At 37.5% G+C, this 23,832-nt stretch overlaps 1 protein-coding gene across 2 annotated transcripts in view; it reads left to right on the top strand.

Moving 5' to 3' along the window:
* The window catches only part of CPNE6 (copine 6), an 886,978-nt gene that overhangs the window by 770,117 nt on the left and 93,029 nt on the right, over positions 1-23,832 (top strand). For both annotated transcript variants that reach the window (XM_044058469.1, XM_044058468.1), the window contains exon 10: positions 18,466-18,525. In XM_044058469.1, the coding sequence (XP_043914404.1) occupies positions 18,466-18,525 (60 nt within the window). The remainder of the gene's footprint in view (positions 1-18,465; positions 18,526-23,832) is intronic.

The raw sequence follows: 23,832 nt of genomic DNA, 5'->3' as shown, positions 1-23,832 counted from the left end.
GACTATTAATTAATTAATTTTATAACAAAGGTTCTTTGTTAATAGCTTTGGGAATATATATTTTTTTTGATTGCCACCTCTTTATCAATTACTACTTGTAGCAATGACAAGAATTATTGAAAATGTGGAGGAGTAGTTTTCTTCCATCCTTTGTTTACAGTTCTTGTCACCACTGCTAACATTGTCCAGAGAAGATAGGAGATGTCCTTCAAGGATGCATCTGCAGTCATAACATATGGGTTGTCCTGTCTCAGGCAGCCCTTCGGTCGGCCGGATTCCAAAGTCTGGGTCTGGCCTCGGCTGATGTCACACTTTCCCCGACGTCAGAGCGTCTGGGGTATAAAAGCATCAGCCGACGCCATTTTCCTCAGTCTTTCTTGCCGCGCAGTGCCCGAAGCAGAAGCTGTTCGCAAGTGCCGGTCAGTCAGATCCAGTGATTTCAGCTACCGAAGACTTCGAAAAAGCTAAGTACCCCGTTGGGGACTCTTTCTTGCCTCAGCCGATGTCAGATAAAGTAAATAATTGTTTAACTTGTGGGAAACAAATACTTCATAAGGATTTCTATTCCTACTGCCTTCCTTGCTTAGGCCCAGACCACGACGTATCGTCCTGTTCAGCCTGTGCTTCCTTCAACCGACGAACTCTTAGACGTCGGTCGGAGTTTGCAGAGGAATTTTTTGGGGCTAGTTTTGCATATAAAATGCCGTCGGAGACTCCGACATCACATTTAGTGAAAAAACGGAAGGACAAGGACCGACACTCGCGGCCCGCGGTTTCGGCTGAAACCACGGTAAAGCCTACCGCGAGTGTCTCGGTTTCGGCCGAAACCAAGTCCTCGGAGATTCCTTCATCCGAATCCTCTCAACCGACCACCGCAGCCCGGGAGGCCCCGGCTGAGTCGGCTACCGAGCTACCTACCGAAACCAGTGTCCAGGATATGTCCGACACCATTCCTTTGGACATATCTACTCCTGCACGTGGGGCAGCTAGGCCCCCTGCTTCCATGTACATTAAGGCCTTCTCCAGGGCTAAAGCTGCTAAACTTTCTAAGGCTTTGCCTCCCAAGACTACCTCCCAGAGGCCTTCCTCTAGTACACAGATCCTCAGCCTTGCAGAGGACCTTATTTCTTTAATTAGAGGTTCACAACCTCACCCGGACAGGGCCTCTCACCCTCCACCAGACAAAAGGCCCAGGACTGAGCCTTCTGACCCACACTCTTCAGATGAGTCCACGGATGGTTCTGAGTTGTCAGACCACCAGGAGGAGGCTTATTCGCCATATGAGGATTCTGATGCTGAAGAATCTATCCCTTCGGCCTCCCCTCCTGAAGAGTTTTCCTTTGGTGAGACTCTACACTCCATGAGAGAGCATTTTCAATGGCAAGGTCAGGAATTCTCTGATTCTAGAAAAAGATTAAGGACCTTTTTACATTTGCCTCAGCATAGGCCCTTAGCTATACCTCCTGTTTTGAATGTAATTGATGATGTGTACAATGATGTCAGTACAGCCCCTGCCAAACCTGATAGATACTACAGGGTCCCGGATTCTCATTTCCATCTGTATAAAGCCCATTCTGCCGACCCAGAAACTATTACTCTGGGCCCTAAAGGGGTTGCGGCTGCCACTGCCAAAAATCCTCTACCTTCTGAAAGAGAGTCTAGAGCTTTAAAGAGATGGGGAAAGAAGGTATATACCTCTGCAACTCTTTCCGTCAGGGCTCTAAATTGTCAATTTCATATGATACAGTACCAGGAGTATTTGTTAGATGAACTGAACAAGAAGCTTTCTTCTCCTGAGCCCCTTGACCGTAAATCCCTTCAGGATTTGGTACACAACTCACAGCAGGTTAGTAATCATTTCTTAAAGTGTGGTTATGATGCATTGGAGGCTTCATTTAGGTCAGCTATGACTGGGGCAGTTATTCGCAGGCATGCCTGGCTGAAGGAACAATCTTTGCCAGACCATGTTAAAGCTAAACTCCTGGATGCTCCAATGGAGAAACAAAATTTATATGGCTCCTCTGCTCAGGAGGTTTTAAAAAAGTATGAAAAGGCAAAATCTGTGCAAACAGTTAAGGATTTCCTACAAGTACAACCACCGAGATTTAGCAGAAACTGGCCTACTAAGAATTGGTCCTTTCCAGACTCGGACAGAGCCCAGAGAGGCAGGAACAGACACCCCAGAGGCAGAGGCCAATCTAGGGGCTCTTACAGAGGCCGTCAGTGGCAACCTGCCAACCAGAGAGGTAGTGCAACAGCAGCAATAACAACAACTTCTACACCAGGACAGGCTCAATGACTTTACTCTGATTCCGCCCACCAGGGCTCAACTGGAAGCACCCTTGGGCGGAAAGCTTGCTTTATTCTCAAAAAATTGGCATTATATTACAAGGGACACATGGACACTGCAAATAATAGACAAAGGATACAGGTTCCACTTCCACACTTTGCCAAAAAGAAACGGAATGCCAAACCTACCACCAAATCAGAGGACAGAGGCTTTAAAGCAGATCAACAACTTGCTTCAAATGAAAGCCATAGAAAAAGTACCACTTTCAGAACAAGGCCAAGGATTTTACTCCAGACTATTCCTTGTACCAAGAAAAGAAAATCAATGGAGGCCTATTCTCGACCTGTCCGCACTGCATACTTTCCTCATTGTGCCAGAATTCAAGATGCTGACCCTACAGCAACTTCTTCCCACGTTGGGCAAGGAGTCTTGGCTGGTGACTCTAGATCTCAAGGAGGCATACCTGCACGTCCCTATTCGACCAAACTGCAGAAGACACCTCAGATTTCTTGCAGGATCAGAGCATTATCAATTCTCAGCATTGCCCTTTGGCTTATCTACTGCACCCAGAGTATTCACGAAATGCCTGGCATCAGTAATTGCACACTGCAGACTTTAGGGGATTCAAATCTACCCTTATCTGGACGACTGCCTTATACAAGCGGACAACAAGGTAAATTTGATAAAAGACTTGGCCTATGCCAGCCGCCTACTACGGGCATTGGGATACACAGTCAACATCCAAAAGTCAAGACTGGTTCCATCCCAAAGGATAACCTTTCTGAGTGCGAATCTAGACACAACCACCCAAATGGCCTTTCTCACAGAAGAAAAACAAAAACAACTTCCAGATTACTTCATGAAAATCCTGTAGGCCCTGGGTTTCATGGCATCCTGCATAATTCTGATACCACAGGCCAGGCGGCATATGAGAAAATTACAATGGTATCTAAGGAGTGTATGGTCTCAACACAGTCACAGTTTGGAAACTTTGATACCAATCATTCCTTGCCTTCAAAAGGAATTCCTGTGGTGGGCTCAGGCCTGCCAGTCCAACAGAGGGTTGCCTTTCAACAAACCAAAAACAAAACAAACCATCACCATGGACGCTTCAGACTGAGGATGGGGAGCACACATGGAGGGCAAATGTATCCAAGGCCTATGGTCTCAAAGACAGCTACACATGCACATAAACCAAAAGGAAATGCTGGCAGTGATGCATGCAATCGAGGCTTTCAAACCCTTCCTCCATCAAGGCCACCTGTTAATAAGGACAGACAACACCACGGTCATGTGGTACATAAACAAGCAGGGAGGCACACACTCCTACCCTCTATGCCGGCTGGCTATGAATCTATGGGAGTTATGCCTGAAACTCAATATCCAACTGCAGTCCCAGTTCGTACCAGGAAAGGAAAATACACTGGCAGACAGCTTAAGCAGAACTACCATGGATGCACACGAATGGATGCTGCACCCAAACATCTTCCAACTCATAACAAAGGTGTGGGGAACACCGGAGATAGATCTATTTGCATCCCCCCTCAACCATCAACTGAAGACATTCTGCTCAAGGACATACCACCCACAAGCATGGAGGGTGGACTCTCTCTCTCTCAGCTGGAAAGCTCTAAAAGTATATGCCTTCCCACCTCTCCCTTTAATGTACAAGGTTCTACTGAAGATCAGGGAGGAACAGCCAAGAGTGATTCTGATAGCTCCAGACTGGCCAAGGCAACACTGGTATCCACTATTGAGGAGCATGTCACAGGCAAAACCATGGCCTCTCCCCCTATGGCCTCTTCTTCTGACGCAGAACAATTTCAAGATCATGCATCCCAACTTAAAAACATTGCAGCTAACTGCCTGGAAAATCCCTTAAAACCAAAACAAAATGTTTTATCACAGACAGTGAAGGACATTATCATGGAAGCTCACCGGCCTTCCACAAGAAAGACATACTCAGCTAAATGGAAAAGATTTTTCATCTGGAACACATCAAAAGGCTTAGATGTGACAGTGGCAAACATGACACATATTCTGGAATACTTAGCAGAACTGTTCCACAATGGCCTTTCCTATTCTTCCATTAAGATTCATGCCTCAGCAATTTCAGCAGAATACAATTTGGATCCACCTATCTTCTCACACCCTCTACTCAAGCAATTTCTGAGAGGGATCAAAAATATCAAACCTCCAAGAAAACCCCCTTTACCTGCTTGGGATTTCAACTTTGTCTTGGAGAAACTAACACTTCCTCCCTTTGAACCAGCAGCATCAGCGGATCTCCAGTTTCTGTCTTGGAAAACTGCATTCCTTCTGGCAATAACTTCAGCAAGAAGAGTATCTGAGTTACAAGCATTAATGGCAGTACAGCCATTTCTTATCTTCCATCAGGACAGAGTTACACTAAGAACTAATCCTACTTTTATGCCAAAGGTGGTATCTAGGGTATCCTTGAACCAAGCTATTCACTTGCCTATGTTCTTCCCAACTCCACAGAATAGAGGGGAAAAACTTCTGCACACCCTGGATATACACAGACAACTACGCTACTACTTGGAGAGAACTAAAAGTAGCAGAGAAACTGACCAACTATTGGTAGCATATGCTGCTGGGGTGCACGGAAAAGCAATTTCCAAACAGAAAATTTCAAAATGGATAGGAAATTGCATTTGATTTTGTTACTCCTTTCATGGAAAGTCAGTTCCTGCAAACATCAGGCCTCATTCCACAAGGGCCACGGCCACCACTACAGCCTTCCTATGAGGGGTGGCTACCAAGGACATTTTAGAAGCTGCTACTTGGAGCTCCATGCATACATTTACCAAACATTACAATCTACCTTTATACTCCAGATCCAGAGCAGGTTTTGCTACTGCAGTCCTGCAGGGGATCTTAACTACACCATCCTTTTCTTAGTGCCTCCTCCCCCAGATTAGCTATGGTATTCTACCCATATGTTATGACTGCAGATGCATCCTTGAAGGACATAGTACAGTTTTGTACCTACTATAAATGTAGATGTCCGATAGGTATGCATCTGCAGTCAGGTTTACCCTCCCTCCTACCCCTCTGTGGTATTCCTAGGGTGTTTACCCCTCTTTTAGCTAGCTGGGGGAATCTATTATGGTGTATTTGTTTGTATATACTTGTATATATATCTATAATTTTGCAAATGTTTGGAATTCTATTGCATTTCTCCAAATTTAGCCTTCCTAGAGGGCACCTGGCATCTGGGGCAAGAAAAACTGAGGAAAATGGCGTCGGCTGATGCTTTTATGCCCCAGATGCTCTGACATCGGGGAAAGTGCGACATCAGCCGAGGCCAGACCCAGACTTTGGAATCTGGCCGACCGAAGGGCTGCCTGAGGCAGGACAACCCATATGTTATGACTGCAGATGCATACCTATCGGACATCTACATTTATGGTAGGTACAAAACTGTACTTTCTCTTCCTTTTTAGGAAATCCAGAAACAATTTCTCTGTCCTTAATGCCTGAAAAAAAACAGTTATTAAATTCAAATAAGATGATATAGAAAGGCACTCATAAGAATATGTAATGAATCACCTTAGCAATTTTGAGAACATCGTAAATACTTATCTATAGAAAGTCTTGTTAACTTATCATGGGTTAAAAAGGCTTTATATAGGAATCTCCAAGTAAAAATTTTGTCATGATTTTAAAATACATATTTTATTCTTATCGAAGATTATGTCTCTTTTTTGTGTGTTACTCACTGTTAGAAATTTCCCAAACTAGTTATCTAAATCAATATTATATGGAGTAAGAATTCCATAGAGATAAGAAGTTAAGCTCAGAGTATTAAAATTATTGTACAAAATGTCATAAAAATAACTTAGTACTTTGAATGTCTTTTTATAATTAGTTTGTGTATGAGAAAATTTTATTTTGTGTGTGTCCCCTGAGGCTTTATAAAATGTCCCGATCTTTGGAGTGTAAGTTATATTCATGTGATAATACTTATGTTCATTTAACTTTTGTTCTGTCAATGCAATTCTCAATTTAAGAAGTTCTTGGCTTTCTAATGATGTAATTATTGAAGTAATTAAAAGCAAAAGAGGAACACAATGAAAAGGAAAGCCAGCACTGTGAGAGTCCAAAAAACACTAACGCTGCTGAGTTCACACGTTTTCATCTAAGAAAGACCATCAGAAAAAACATCCATTAACAAAAATCTTTTACTTAAATACGTTCAATTATTCAAAACACCAATCAACATCCCCTAATTAATCCATAAATGACTTGAAAAATCACCATCCCCTGAAAAATACAAAACACATTTAGTTAAAAAATTTAATTTTGAAACTTATACAACTAAACCTTTAAAGTTTCATAAAAAATCTACCCACGTCTATCTAAGTAATCCTTTCTAAAATGTATATTATTAAATAGACTTCTACAATTCATAAAATTCATTAAAATAATTCATTAAAATATGCAGACTTTCAAGGTATACATGTGTGTACCCAGTACCCCCTACTGGCCAAGAAGTATCATTAAGAATGTAAACCCTAAAGATTCATGTTGTATAATACTAAATAAAATGTGTACAATGTGTTAATCCTTCTAAAATTAAACACTTCTAACTGATTAAATTCATCTCAAAGTTTGGCAGCCCTTTATTTTAAAAGTGGAGCGATATTAATATGCTCATTGAATCCTGGGTATCTTGCTGCATCCAGGGTAACCTGCCAGTAAAGTTGTTTGTATTCTAGCAGGTTTTCCCAATCTGCACCTCTTATGTCCACCTGTACTTGTTCAAGAAAATAAAAGGTGAAAGTGGCCTGTTGACAATCTACAGTGTGTTTGTATAAGGCATTATTACAATTTTTTGACTTAATTTCATACATGTGTTCGTAGATACGCCTACAAATGTTTTGCTCAGTCTTTCGTATGTAAAATGCATTACAGATGGAGCACCTAGCCATATATACTACTCTCTCACTGTCTATACTAGGAAGGTAAACACATTCAGTGTGCACAATGTATTGACAATGAGAGCAAGCCCCACAGCAATATGTTCCCTTGGGTTTGCCACCCCCTTTCCTAGGTCTACCATGATCCTCTAATAATTTTTTTAAGTTCTTCCCCTTCTTGTAAGTAAATTTTAGGGGTATATTCTTTTCAAGCGGTAAATCCTTGAGTTCAAAAACTTGTTCCATTCATTTCTTACAATATGGTTACAATACAAAATGTCAGTATTGAATTCAGTATTGAACTTACCATAATTGTCATCTTTGTTCAAATTTTCTTTTTCAGTCAGTTCATGTTTGTCATTAAATATCAACCCAAGCACCGGGCAAAATTTTTTCCCCTGTTGGAACTGACATATCCTGTCTGATGTTAACCAAAAAGTTATAAGGATATCCTATTTCTCTAAACAGAGCATCTAAAAAAAATCACATTCTAGTTCATAATCAATGTCTTTGGAAGTCATCCTACTAGAATGGATTTATTTCCCCCTTACCAAACTCTTTTTCTGAAATAGGGGGTGTGAGCTGTTAAAATGTAAAAAAGAATTGGAATAGGTACTTTTTCTAAAAATTCTAGATTTAATATTACCATTTTCTGTTGTATCAATTTGAATGTCTAGACCCTGTAAGATATTCTTGGAAATATTGTAAGTAAAATGCAAAAATCGGTGGTGTACTCTATATAAGCTAAAAATCTTGTAACTTTTTATCTGGCCCCACCCAAAACAGATATCATCCAAGAATCTTACATATTTATCCAGTATTCTTTAAATTCGGAATCAAGGATGAATTTCTGCTCCCACCCAAGCCAATACAACCTTAGCGTAGGTGGGGGCACAGTTGGCCCCCATTGCTATGCCCTTAAGCTGATATAAAAATTCTCACCGAAAGTATATAAAATTGTTATATAACACTAGCTCCATTAGATAAAGTATCAGGTGCAAATCATAGGTCGAAACCTTACATCTCTCAATCAGAAATTCCTCTAACCACTGAAGTCCGATAATGTGGAGGATAACAGTAAAAAGATCCTTAATGTAAATGGTTACAAAGGTCACTAGTGAATAGTTTTCATTGGGATTAATGCCCTTTAAAAATTACCTGGAATCTTTAAGAATCTGGGTGTTGGTACCCAATAATGCTTTAAGTTTGACATCAAGGAATTTAGCCAGAGGTGCCACTTTAGATCCATTGGCTGCTACTATAGGTCTCAGGGATGGTTATCAGGATCTTTGTGTACTTTAGGTATAACAAACATCACAGGCACCAGATTGTGGGGGGAAGTATAAAACTTTCTGGTTCAAACTCCTCTCGGAGCAACAAGGGGAGGGTATCTCTAAAGGGTTCTCTCCAAAATTGTCCATTTGATAATACCCGTCACCCACCTCAGCATAATGTTCTACTTCCATACCCTCCCTCTGCTGGTCTTCAAACCATGGTGATTGCCTAACAATCCCTTTGGGATCCGGGTAACATGTTTTGTCCCTATATTCTTTAATATCCCTTTCCAGTTTTTTTTATGTTTCTCTTTACATTTGTTACATTTGTTATCAATGTTCTCTAAGACCTGAAAATAATGATTTTTTTCAGCCTCAGCAGTAAACAAAAGGTCCGAAGTAATATGTTTGTTAAGCAAATCAATCCCCTCATGTAAAATCACCATACTGGCTTTGTTTTGTTTGATAGTAACCCTAACAATATTCAGTCCACATTTATTAAATATTTCTAATAATTCTTTATGTAAATCAGACCCTTTTATAACATTGTTAGGGTATTTGAAAACCCTAAGCCCTTTAGGTACAATTTCTTTTTTTTAAACATTCATTTAAGTATTCATTGTCAATTTGTAATGATTTAAATCTAAGTAACAACCCAGAAAGTTTGTTTAGGGAATTTCTGAAAGTATCGGACTCAACCACACCTCCCTTTTCTCTATCACACTCGTCAACACTATTAAATCCATTAAAGGATTTAAAATCAAGCCATGAAAATTCCCATTCCGTAAAAGTCTCTCGACTATTATGTATAGACCCACAGTTACCTTGTTGCGAGTTAAAAACTTTTGGGTTCTCAGTCCCGCACTCCTTCTAGCCTCCTTCATTAGTCTGTGAAAAAAGGTAAATTAGTCCATCTATTAAGATCTTTAGCCAGAAAAGTCATTTTACATTTCTGGTACTACTCGGTTGTGCATTAAAGCATTAAATAATACATAGTTGAAATTTCCTCATATTATTAGGTTGCCCTGTGAATCATTAAGAATAAAATATTGGTGTTTTTTTTTTTTTTTTTTTTTTTTTAGCTAGCTTGATTTCTGTCCCCTAGAAACCAGTATACTTTAACTAATATCCAGATTCTGCTGTTGGATTTTTTGAACAGTCTTTATCTTCATATTTATTAATGATCAGGCACACCATTTTGCTTTTTTCCCCATAAAATCATGACTCCTCTATATCAACTTTTAAAGAATGATTGAATTGAATTTGTATAATGATTTGGTTCCCAAATGTTTCTGTCTATAGACCTTATAGTAGTTTATTGAAAAAAAATATGTTATGTACATTGCTGATATTTTGGTTACCATCCCTTTTTCATCTCATTGTTCAAACTATTAACATTTAAAGATATCAAAGCCAAATCCACAGATTAGAGTAAGAAAAAAAAAGAAAAAAGACAATACATGAAAAATTAAATGAGGTTTGATAATCAATAAAATTATTGTACATCACTCATTATGCAGATAAAACAGGAGGAATGTTTCTGACATGCCAACATGCTTTAAGTAAAAGTGCATCATAAAGCAATATAGCCCAGCTAAAACAACACTCATAGAATTATACTATGCTTTTAGTCTAGTAGAAACCAACCCAGAAGACTACCCTTCTCTAACTATCCCTCAAAGCCCATAATATGAGGAATGTAAAAAAATGGGATCAGATTTCAATAGTTAATGCTAGTTATATCTTGGAGAATAAAATTTTAAAAATATAAACATATGGATTTACTAATAAATGAGTTTACTTCTTCCACTTCATTCCTCCCCTATCTACTACTTTCTCTTTCCATTCTCTTCCCTCCCATCTGTTTATTTCATTTTCTCTTCTCTCTTTCTCTCAACAATTTTTGAAATATATCAAATGGTGAAATACTAAAATAAAAATTCTATAATATTTGAGAGAAAGTTTTCTAAATTATTAATTATATAATTTTGTAATACAACTTTATATTTACATGAAAGATGTTTAAAGTCACGTTTATATGTGAAACAAAGCCTTAATATATTGAGTAAATAAAAGTGAGATATCCGAATATGTATATGATGACTGAAAATATTATTCCATTTGTATTTTAACCTATTCTTTTTCTGTCCACTCATTCTTACTACCCCTCATCTTCATCTTCACATCTGTTCTTTTCTCATTCCTTATCATCATTGTGCGTCTACCAGAATGTATTCTTATTTCTACTTTACACTCCTTTTTCTCACACACCTTTCACTTCTTTTATATCATAGGTTCATAGATTAGTACTAGGCTAACTGCCCTTGCAAGCCATTTTAAGCCTAGCCAATTATCACTTGTGAGACTCAAACTCTGTACCTTGTGGTTGTAAGGCAAACACCTTATCATTTAACTTTTGTGTAGTAGTACACTATATGGGATAGATTTCTGACTAGAATTTGACTTAGAAATTAGAAATAATAATGGAAGACTTGTTAATATTAGTAAAAAAGCATATGTTTGATATTCTTTGTTAGAAAAAGGAACATTGTATATATATTTATATATTTTAATATTGTTTGGATAAAACTTATTCTAAATAAATATTTCAGTATCAAATCCTCTACTCCATTACACATTTGCTGTTTAAATGTTCATGCATCTCTTTTTACTTTTCTTTTCTTCCAGTCAGTCTTTTCTCCTTATTCCTCTCCCTCATAACTCATCCTCTATCCTCACTCACTTACTATTTTCATCATTCACATGCTTCTCTTTTACTCTGTCTCCATTCTATAGACTTCTCTTCTGTCACCCTCTTTCTTCACTTTTCATTCCCTTCCTTCCTTTTTTTTAATCTCCTTCTCCCTTCCCCGTTTGCAATCTATTATTTCTAGCATAAGGAATATATTTACAGTTGCTACACATAATTAACATTTTAAACATTTAAACTGTTGCTCAGGAATTAGTTGCATCATGATATTAACCACTTCAACATCACTTCCACACCCAAAGATCTATCACCTAAATACCATAGAACAGTTCACATTAGATATAACTCCCCTAACCTCAAAAGATATCCACCACTTATTTGCAAACTCACAAAGAAATTATATCTAACAATACTCCAATCCTCAAAAGAAGGAGACATTCACCCAAATCCAGGCCCAAACACCACAAATACCAAACTACTCAACAACCCAAACCCTTCTATCTCTCACCCACTCATAAAATCTCCAAACTCACTCTTAATAGCTCACGTTAACACACAAAGCATTAACAATAAAATAACACAACTCCATGCTCTATTGGAACTCTACTCATTTGATATCATATGTCTAACAGAAACCTGGCTAAAACCAGCAACAAAAGATAATGAAATTTTACCACCTGGTTATAACATCATACGCCTGGACCGCGTTAAAAAGAAAGGTGGTGGAGTAGCTGTACTATTCAAATCTTGCCTTGAAATAACCAACTTTAAACATAAACCTCTCCAAGACTCTAATGCTGAAATACTTATTACCAAATTTCAGCTAAACCCAGCTAAATCTATCTATATTATTACTATCTATGTTCCCCCAGGAAACAACATCACTACCATAGAAAACATACTTCCCTGGTTATCTCTAAACCTCCCCCAAGAAACCATAATCCTAGGTGACTTTAACATAGACTGGAACTCTTGCAATAATAACTGCCCCACAAACCATATTAATCTTCATGGGTTCACCCAAACTATTACCTCCCCTACTAGACTGAATAAACTTACCAAGAAAGAAAGCACCTTAGATTGGATACTTATTAATAGTCAACCACAGAATTATGAAACCGGAACCCTCCCTGACGACATAAGCGACCACTCCCTAACCTACATCATCCGACTAAAAACCAACCCACCCTTTCAACCCATATATAGGGATATTAGAAACAAGAAAAACTTTAACTCAGAATTATTCCTTACTGAACTGAAAACATGTAATTGGTCTCCACTAAAACACCTTTCCCTTGATGAAGCTGTTGATTACTTCAATAATAATTTTCTTGACATACTTAACCATCATGCTCCTACCCGCTCTATTAGAATTAGAACTAAATCTGCTCCATGGCTTACTAGGGAAACCAAACAAAAAATCCATCTCAGAAATAAATGCTGAAATAAATCACGCTTAACTAAAAAACATACTGACATCCAAAACTTTAAACAACTGAGAAATGAGACAAAAAAGCCATAGTGACTGACAAAAAAAAACTACTATTTACAATTTCAACATACCCACCATAATAAACCCCAACAATTCTGGTCAAGTATTAATCAGCTATTACACCCAAGTCAATCATTCACACCTAACCCTCAAGGCACTGACAAAGACAATCCTGAACAAACTGCAAACACCTTAAATACTTTCTTTATCAAAGCAATTCAAGATCTTGCTTGTCAACTCTCCCCACGACATAACATTCATTTCTAACTATAACACACCTCCAGCTTTTCTCTTCCAACCTGTCCCCACATCATTTATTCTCACCCTTCTCCAAAAACTGAAACCATGTACTCCTTCTGCTGACCAACTACAATCTGAATATCTACAGTTAGCAGCCAAATCTATTGCCTACCCCATCTCCATCCTCATTAATAGAACCATCACTGAAGGATATATCCCTAAACTCTGGAAAGTCTCTCACATTATTCCCCTTCACAAAGGAGGAGACTCCACTGAATTCTCTAACTATCGTCCCATATCCCTACTATCCCCTCTATCTAAGATCATGGAAAGATGTATACATAGGCAATTGCTAGACCACCTTCTCCATAACAACTTACTTTCCAACACCCAACATGGCTTCTGACCCTCCCATAGCACTACTACTGCCCTCCTCTCCTTTATTGACAGTATAAATAACAACCGGAACCTTAACATGCTCTCCTCTGCTCTTTTCATAGACCTATCTAAAGCTTTCGACATGGTAAATCACACTATTCTCATTAACATTCTTAAATCTCTATCTCTCGACACACTAGCCATTAAATGGTTCCATTCCTACTTAAATAACAGACATCAAGCTGTACTATGGAAAAACACTCTCTACTCAGCTACCAGTTAACATTGGAGTTCCTCAAGGCTCCATACTGGGCCCTCTTCTGTTCTCTATATTCATTAATGATCTACACCAAGTAATTCCCCAAGCCACATGCATCCAATACGCAGATGACTCTACACTAATATGCACTGCGTCATCTGTATCTCATCTTCACTCCCTATCTCAAGACACATTTAATTCTGTAGAACTATGGTTTACAAAACTCTGCCTCTTACTAAACCCCCCAAAAAACAAACTTCTCCTTTTCACACCTACCAGTAAATCTCCACCTATAGACTTCTCTCTATCATCTCATGACGGTACACTAATAACCCAAGATCAAACTACCAAACTGCTAGGTATCACCATAGATAATAACCTAAACTTTGATGCCCATATCAACAACATTCTGAAAACTACCAATAAAAAAATAGGCTCTCTCTATAGGATCAAATCCTTCCTTACTCCTGCAACTAGAATTACCATTGCCCACACTCACCTTATGTCCACCCTTCTTTATGCTTCACCCATATTTACCAATCTGTCAAAAAATAACCTTAAAAAACTAGAAAACTCATTTAATAACATAGCCAGATTTGCCACAGGCAGCCCTTACAGAACTCATCACTGTATTAATCTTAAGCTCCTTGGATGGCTTGAACTTCAACAGCATCTGAAATATAATCAACTTACCATCATCCAAAAAATTCTGCATCAACCTGAAAAAACACCCATCCTAACAAATCTTATCCACCCCTATGTAAACCTTAAATCCCTAAGATCATCACAAAAATCTCTTATACACATCAACAAATCAAATAATAGAGCAGGAGACTCTCTATTTTCTGTTTCCATTGGAAAAACATGGAATCAACTTCCATCTGAACTGACCACAATTCCCTCAATTACTCTGTTTAAAAATAGGCTTAAACTCCACCTAAAAACACACTGGATGTGCCCCTGTTCTAAACCAGACTGACCAACCTATCTACTGTTGACTTACTCATCTAAAATTCTCATCTCTGAACCCACTCTTTCACTAACTTATCTTATCCATATTTCTTTATTTCTATTTTTTTCTAGATACTACCATGCTTCCTCTCCTCACACTCCTTACTAGTACTGCATTTTTTTTTTAAAGTGACTCATATCACTACTACACACATTACCTAACAACCCCTCCATATATTTTCATTATCTTCCTTTATTATCTATATCAACACTTTTACTAACTTCTTTCTTTCAACTAATACTCTTTAGCAACACATAAATGTACCTTCTTATTAACTATTCTAAGCCTATTAAAATTATACATTACTTTCATTATGTACTCATAAGTGACAGACTCCCTGTTAGTCTTCTTCTTCTTTTGGCTTTTCCCGGTTAGGGGTCGCCACAGCGGATCACCTTGTCCGCACATTGAATGGCAGAGGAGTTTTACGGTGTCGAGTTGCCAGCCCGGCGCCCAACCTTCCACAGAAGGCACACTCACACGCACACCTAGGGCCAATTTAGAGTGTCCAATCCACCTGCAGCATGTCTTTGGGATGTGGGAGGAAACCGGAGCACCCGGAGGAAACCCACGCGACCACAGGGAGGACATGCAGACTCCGCACAGAAGGCACCCCAGCCGAGGATCGAACCGGAGAACCTCTTGCTGTGAGGCGGCAATGCTAACCACTGCACCACCGTGGCCGCCCGAATGTTTAAAATGTATAAATATGTTTTTTTTTCTTTTTTGTTGTTTATGTTAACATTGTTTAAACTTTGTGGAGCTTTTCTCCCCGGGCCTCTACTGAAAATGGACATATATTCAGCTAGACTAGCCCGGTCAACAAATGTAAAATAAAAATAAAAATAAAATAAAAATATAAGTCTGAAAAGTAAAATTATGTATTAATGTCCACCTGAATGAGCATAGTGGATCTTATTTAAATGCAGTACAAGATTTCCCTTGTACTACAAAAACAGAGCCTGTTAATGTAATAAGTCAAAACATTCATTAGCAAAATGTATCTATCTTAGATATACCCATTCCAACATGTCTCTCTTTAAACACCTAAATAGAAAAGATTTCTCAGCTTTTTCATTGTTGTGAATACATTGTATAAATTATAAGTGATACTATGTTATGATTCACCAGATGTACATTAATAACAAGACAGACTACCTGCTCAGCTTCGCTATGCAAGAAACTTCCAAGCATGCACTGTAATTGAAAGATTAATGTAAAATGTAATAGTTTCATTCCATGTATATTGCAATCACTATCTATAGGTGCAAAGGAAACAGCAGCTACGAGAGACTCTATATGAGCAATATAGTCTCATTAAGATTTAAGCATTAGGAATACTTACTCCCTTCATTTCTTTAAGATGCATAGGCATCAGTTAACATTAAAAAATTGAATAAATAGAACTTGTCAACGCATAGGTCAAAAGTAAGAGAACAGTCTGCAGGTAATGATTAATTAAACTTAGAATTAATTTTTTTGACTACTTTTATGTTGATATCAAATTCAAAAAAGAATAAACTTTCTTTCTGCAAAATGAATGAATGACAATGTGCACAGAAAGTTGGAAGGTCATATTCAATGACTGAGACTGCATAGCATAAGATGAAAGTGGAAAATATGAAATATATAACTTAAAAAAAGTTTGAAAATGTAGAACCTAATTTAATGGAAGTAACGGATAATCTCTTATGCTCACCCCTACAAAACGACTGCTAAAATTCACAAACGCAAGTTTTTACCAACATCAGCTGAGATTATATACAAATGTAATATAAATAAGATTAAGTGATCAAAAGCCAGATGCCCTGTAAGCACACTGCCTACATAAAGTGAGTCTACTGAAAAATTTGTATTCCTAAGAATCTGTAAAGTATATACTGTATAATGGAAGTATTAATATACTTTAAAATGAATCTTAAATGGTTTTATATTATGCATTACAATTCATTTCTGTCACACATTTCTATTTGGAATAGGCAATTGATGAAGAAGAAAAGAATATAAAAAGACAAAACACAAAAAGAAGAAAGAGAAGGAAAAAAAGAGGCATCATATTACGGCATATTTTTGCATGTGTGTTCATAAGATAGTTACTGAAGATGAATTAAGTAGACAGTAATGTTCATGAAAAAGTCGTTCTTTATAAATAATTAAATGAAAAGTGAATGATGTATTCATTATATTGAATCTAAGTATTGATCTGTCATTTGTTTTTTAATGTCATAATTATTGATTAAGGATCTGAAAATAATTTTTTCCTCATGTAAAATTATTGTACTTGAGTCTTCCTGTCTTCTGCATCTTGCTCTGTCACACCAGCCATCTACTTGTCCTTTCTCACCACATCCATAAACCTTATCTTAGGCCCTCCTCTTTTACTCTTACTGGACTGTTCCATCCTTAGCATCCTTTTCCCAATATACCCAGCATCTCTCCTCAGCACATGTCCAAACCAACCACAATCTCGCCTCGCTGGCTTTGTCTCCCAACAGCCCAACCTGAGCTGACCCTCTAATATACTGATTCCTAATCTTGTCCATCTCATCACACCCAATGCAAATCTTAATATCTTTAACTCTGCCACCTCAAGGTCTCACTCCTGCCTTTTTTGTTAAGCCACCGTCTCCAACCCATATAACATAGCTGGTCTGACTACCCTCTTGTAGACCTTACATTTCACTTTTACTGGTACCCATATGTCACAAATCACTCCTGACACTCTTCTCCACCCACTACACCCTGCCTGCACTCACTTCTTCACCTTTCTTCCACACTCACCACTACTCTGTACTCTAGATCCCAAGTATTTAAACTCATCCACCTTTGCCAACTCTACTTCCTGCATCCCCACCATTCCTCTATCCTCCTTCCCATTCACACACATATATTCTTAGTCCTGCAGACCTTCATTCCTCTCCTCTATACAGCACATCTCCACCTCTTCAGGGTCTCCTCAACCTATTCCCTACACTCACTACAGATCACAATGTCATCCGCAAACATCATAGTCCATGAGGACTCCTGTATGATCTTGTCTGTCGGTCTGTCCACCAACATTGCAAATAAGAAGGAGCTGATCCTTGATGTAATCCCACATCCACCTTTAACGCATCTGTCACTCCTACTGCAGAACTCACCACTGTCACACTACCCTTGTACATATCCTGTACCACTCTTACATACTTCTCTGCCACAACTGACTTCCTCATACAATACCACAACTCCTCTCTAGGCACCCTGTCATATGCTTTCTGTAAGTCCACAAAGGCATGATGCAACTCCTTCTGGCCTTCTCTATACTTCAACACTCTCAGAGCAAACATCGCATTTGAGTTTTTTATGTGTTTCAGTAATCAGGTCATATCCATAAATGTATTCTAGAGACTAGAATTATGATTGTGATTGTACAAAATAACTGTTAAACAAACCAAGTAACCTAGTATGATATTGTGAAGGACACAGGTATCATTTCTTATACTGCAGCAGTTTATCCATGCAAAAACTACGTACTTACCATGTATAGTAATCACAAGTCAGTTGCATACATGAAATGTACTAGTTGTCTGTGAGAAGGCATCACAACTGAGAAGGCAAACAATAATGCAAACTATTACTTTATCATTTAAGATAAGAGTTGGGTAATGGACCCATGGAGTCATATCAGACTCTGCCTGATAGAATAAAAAGCCTAAGACACAGAATCAGACTGCAGTCATCAGAGTTGAGTATGATGTCTGCAGACTACTCCTAAGTGTACCCTAATCTATATGACACACACAGTATTAAACCTGTGTTTAAGGGTTAGACTGGCCAAATGAAGAATGGATAGCAGTTACTATTTTTAATGCTATTTTTTTCTTGCAGGTGGAGAAAGTGCACACATTTTTGGATTACATCATGGGAGGGTGTCAAATACATTTTACAGTAAGTAATTTTTTTTCAGAGCAGAAAATGTTAGTATCAGTTTGACAAATTACAATGCCTACCTGCTGCTCAGTTTAATACATTATCTTGTACAAGTAATTCAGTTTTAAAAGAATGATAATTGTAGGTTGTGCTATATTCTGTATAGGACTTGTAAGCTTCTAATATTATGGCTGGGCAACCAGTGGGAGTGGTGTTAGATCTTGTTACAAGAGTTATGCCACTCCAGGGCATATTATTGTTAATGGTGTCTGCACATCTATCTGTCTTGTAAACATTCATGAGGCAAGGTTGCTAGGATGATGGACATTAATACAGTCAAAAAGACAAAACTGTACAGTCACCCATGAGGGAAATTAGATTTTTTTTCAACCCCTTCATGAATCTTGTTTCTTTACCTACATTAGCAGTTTGTATAACTAGAACTGCTTATCTCTGCGCTAAATGCTGCAGCGTAGTCTGCACTAAAAACAGAAATAGTGAAAATTGTACATATGAAAAACTGGTGGTGACATATCCAGCGTCTTGCCCTTCCATCTGAATCATAGAGATCATGTAGGTATTTTATTGCCACATGGGCAATGGCACCACACAACTAAATATGCAGTATAGTAAATGTATCAATGTTAAATGGCTATATAACCTTGGTGAACCTGTCAAAAGGGTATTGTAAAGGAGGTCGGCCATTGTTTGCCCTTTCACCATAAAAGTTCACCAAGATATTAAATTAAGCGGGTGTGGTGATCTTTTCCCAAAATGATCAAAGATGTGTTAGGATACTAGTACCATATTACTGTAATAAATAAGTTATAAGGATAGCTCATGGATGAAATAATTAGGATTAAGAGATTGAGAAAAAAGCAAAAAAGAAAGAGAAGGTGGGATAAGATGAACTACAGGACTATTAATGGTACATTAATGCCAGGAGGAAGTCATACACAGAATTGTCAGAGAAGGTGGGGGTGCTTTCTTAGAATACAACCATCATCTTGGGAGAAACCAGCTCAAGCTGGTAGCTAAAATCGGTGCCAGTCAAACCTGATTCAGTTTTAATGACTGGATTATGGTAAATCTTGATATGAGAGTACCAGTAGACGTCTTGTGTGACTTCAACAAAGCTTCTGTCTTAGTTCAGCATAGATGGCTAATAGGAAAATTAGAAGAGTTGGGATATTGCCAAAGGTCAAGAAATTGGATATCCTGCATGGATGTCGGGAAGGATAAATAGGGTTTGTTGTGAGAGATAAAATGGCAAGAAAAAGAAAAGCCATAATTGAGAGCTGCATAGTCAATCCTCTCTGCAACAGTCTTCTGTATTTAACTTTCAGAAATATCTGTGGTAAGAAAGAACAGTGTCATCCTTTTTACTGGTAGAAAAAAATGTCAGGTGAAACATTGGAGCATGAAATAAAAAGGCTAAGGAGGGATATAAAGTTGCTGACCAATTGTACAGAAAGGTGGAAAATGAATGCAACATGCTCCTAAGTAGTCACACCAACCCTACTGCAAAGCATCAACTAATAGGAATGGAAATGATGGAGTGAAAACACAAAACACAAGTACACAAACTGAAATGACAGAGGTTACAACAGCAGTTCAGCAACATTTATAATAGAGAAAGGTCACCGTTTTTTTAAATCCCCATAAAACTTAACCTGATGGATCCTCTGCCTGCATTCAATCAGCCCATTTGTTCAGTGGGTAGTGATAGCCAAGCTTCCATGAGCTAAGTAAGAACACCCTCCTCTATGGCTACCCATGTTCCACGGTTCAGGTCATAAAGGTAGATTTCTTAGGTGAGGGCGGGAATAGATCTATAAAGACAAATGTCCTGGAAAGATCAATGAAAAGTCAAAGAAAACTACATGACCTTCCCTCATTAATTGCATGACAGACGTCATCCTTCAAAGAAAAAAGACCTGTAATACTACCATGTTATTTTCTGAGCCCATGCTGCTGGCTAGTGAGAAAACCATATACTACAATATGTCTTTGAAGAAGTGTGTCTACAACACTTAATAAAATTTTGCCAAGGGAGCTCTGTAACTGAATGAAGCAAATCTGAGCTAGAACTATACTTGCAGATGTAGATGGCATTCATCATTTCCTAGAGGTCAGAAAACATGTTTGAAGAGTATGAGAGTTACTGATGTGATTTAGAGGTGGGAACATAAAAGCATCACAGGCTGCAATAAACTTTAGATAAATGCCATCTGTCCTGGCCTTGTCATAAGATGAAATTAACTCAATGCTTCATACAAGATTGACTTGTAGTTAAAAGAATTGTCATCTGACTTTGGATTGGATAGGGACTTAGTTAATTTGTTAACTGTTAAGTATCCAATCATTCCAAATATATTTGGATTACCTATAATACCCAAAGATTCAAACAATGTACTGCTGTGCCCCATAGTTTCAGCATCTGGTTCCAAGACTAAACCGATTGCCATCCTGACAGACAATAAATTAAAGAATTTTTTAACAGTTTACTTCACATTTTAAGAGATTCATGGAACTTTTTGGTCAAATTAACAAATACTATTTATGACATCCAGGTTTACTTTGCTATTGATATAAAGGACTTGTTCTGGTCATTCCACATGATCTTGGCATGGAATGATTTCATGAGGCATCAATGATCCAGGATTTTTTTTACCAAGATATTTTATTGATTGAGCTAAGCATGTATTTTGTGTTTTTTTTTTTTTTTTTTTTTTTTTTTTTAAAGGTACGTGTTTTTAGCAAACTGAGCAGCCATAGGGTTATCTGGGTGGTCCCTCTGTTTGCAAACATAATTATGTGGATGTGGGAAAAGAGGATTGTTTTAACAGCAGTCACTGGCCCCATATTCACTTATATTTGTGTTATATGGATGACATTTTTTTGACATTTTTAATTGTTGAATGGTACTACAGAAACTTTTTCTGATCTTTATAATTGTATTAACAACACTGTGGATATCTTTAAGTTTATATGTGACATTGGTTTTGACAGTTTTAGTTACTGGATATGTCTGTTACTAAAATGTAAAGTATCGCAGATTTGATTACACTATTCTTAGGAAAGAAATATCCAATAACTGTTTGCATTATTCTAGTGGCCACCCTATGAGGCAAAAAAAGACTAATTGATTTATTATTTTACAGTTAATTGGGAAAGTTGAAGGATATGTATGTTTCTAAGCAAAGATATCTGAGTGATATGTTAATTGACATTAGAAATGAGATAAGAAACAAAAAAGTTTGCCCTCTTACTAATTAACCAACAAATGTTGATTAAGAGTTAAAAGGTAGACAAGAACAATGATTATTCTAAGGTGATGATCTTGTCTAGCAAATCACAGAGTAGTGAAGTTAAAAAAGTAATGGCCAAAAATTGATCAACTATATTATGACCAGCAGAGCTCACTGAGAGATTTGGCTTAAGTTCAGCTTTTGTTTTTTAAACAGCAATTTAAAGGGATTTTTTGAAAGAGGATCTAGTATTAAACAAAGAATTAGATCTAGCAACATTTTGGGAATGAAAACATGTGGAAATTGATCCCAAAGTAGATTTATTGCAGAACATTACTCTACAATTATTCCCTGTAAGGTAAAATACAATGTGGGGTGGTGTACTTGGTGTTTTGTGCCACTTGCCCTGCATTTTATGTAGGAAAAATGGAGAGATTACTGCACACACATCTATGTATGTACAAATGCATGTATATGCAAATAACAAGAGGGCAACTAACAATGCATCACGTAAACATTCTGCAGTGTGTAGTCATTTTAAACAGGTTAATTTTTTTTGTGTGTGTTGGACAGAATGTACAGATCTGAAAGGTGTGGGTACTGGAAGATAAACATTGAGAAACTTGCATTGGCAACTTTTGCTTAATACTACCCAAGTACTTGTCCTCATTGAACAGTTTTCTATGAATTCCATTTTACATGAGAATACAGCTGGACTTTAAAGCTGTAAATACAAAAAAGTGTTGTTTGATTTTTTTTAAATATGCTTTAACAGAATGTTTTGCATAAGTTTTAATATTTACAAGATAAGTTTTTTTAAAAGTATTTAAGTATTGCATATTCTCCCACAGAACTGGCTGGCAAGAAATGTGAAACATTAAGTTTTTTAATATAAATATGAAGCAGTACAGTTGTATTTGGCACTGATGAAGTTCTTTGTAGGCTAAAAAAGAAAGCACTTAACATTTTGTTATTATGCAGCAGTCATCAAAATAAATTTCTCTGTATTGACATGTTCTGTGGCATTTTTTTTTTAATTTTTATAGCAAGACATTTTTGAACTACTTATTAAGCAAAAGTAACAATATTAAACTGAAAATCAGGTTCAAACTCAAAAATGGTTTCAGCAGAGATATTGGATTCAGGCTGAGGAAATGCAAGAATGATTAAATGAGTAATCATTTGAAATGTTTAGACCCACATGAGGGGGTACTGAAATACAGAGACTGAATGGCCTTAAAAACGGATTTGTATCTACCAAGTCAAAGATGGCCACTGCAGCTTTTTATATATATATATATATATATATATATATATATAGGAGCAGTACATATTCTTGAAATCTTGAAATACCGAATTTCAAAATCTCGAGACTATATAGCTGGAACCCGTAAATACCAAAAGACCAAAACTGCAAAATTCAAAATCCCCAGCGTACAATACATATACAGCACACACAACTGCCCCCACAAACAAACAGATAATCCTACACTATAGATAAGCAGGTGGGCAAGCATCCCTGTGCCCCCCACACCCCCCTACTTAAATATGCTAATTCTGAGATCACATAAAGGAAGCTCACACCCTCACATTTTTACAGTCCCTCACATACACACATCACAGTCACATCACAGACTGACACACACTAAAGCCCCAACCAACACACTTACATATAGATACTTCCCTGAACTTCCACCCATCCATAAACGAACCGCAACACCAGAAGTGCTACTTCAATATATCCGAACATTGGGTTTTTGAATTTCACGCTTCTGGTCTTTCGGTATTTAGGGGATTCAGCTACATATTCTTGAGATTTTGGCTTTCGGTATTCCAAAAGTTCGAGATTATGTAGTGATCCCATACATATATATATATATATATATATATAAAGTTCAGGGGTATAGTGGGCTTGCTCCCCTGCGTCTAGATGAACAGGGGTATTACCCCCTGCAAAAAAATATATATATATATTTGAAGGAGAAGAGCAATGTTTGAGATTTGACTTTCTCACGTAGTTTAGGTGTTTTTTTTTTTTTTTTCACTCTAACAATTTCAGTAGAGATCCTGATAA

The sequence above is a fragment of the Protopterus annectens genome, chromosome 16.part0, assembly GCF_019279795.1.
Source record: "Protopterus annectens isolate FY-2018-M chromosome 16.part0, PAN1.0, whole genome shotgun sequence".
In the NCBI taxonomy this organism is placed as follows: Eukaryota; Metazoa; Chordata; order Ceratodontiformes; family Protopteridae; genus Protopterus; species Protopterus annectens.
Note: the sequence above shows the minus strand (reverse complement) of the source record. Positions and strands in the feature narration are given on the sequence as shown.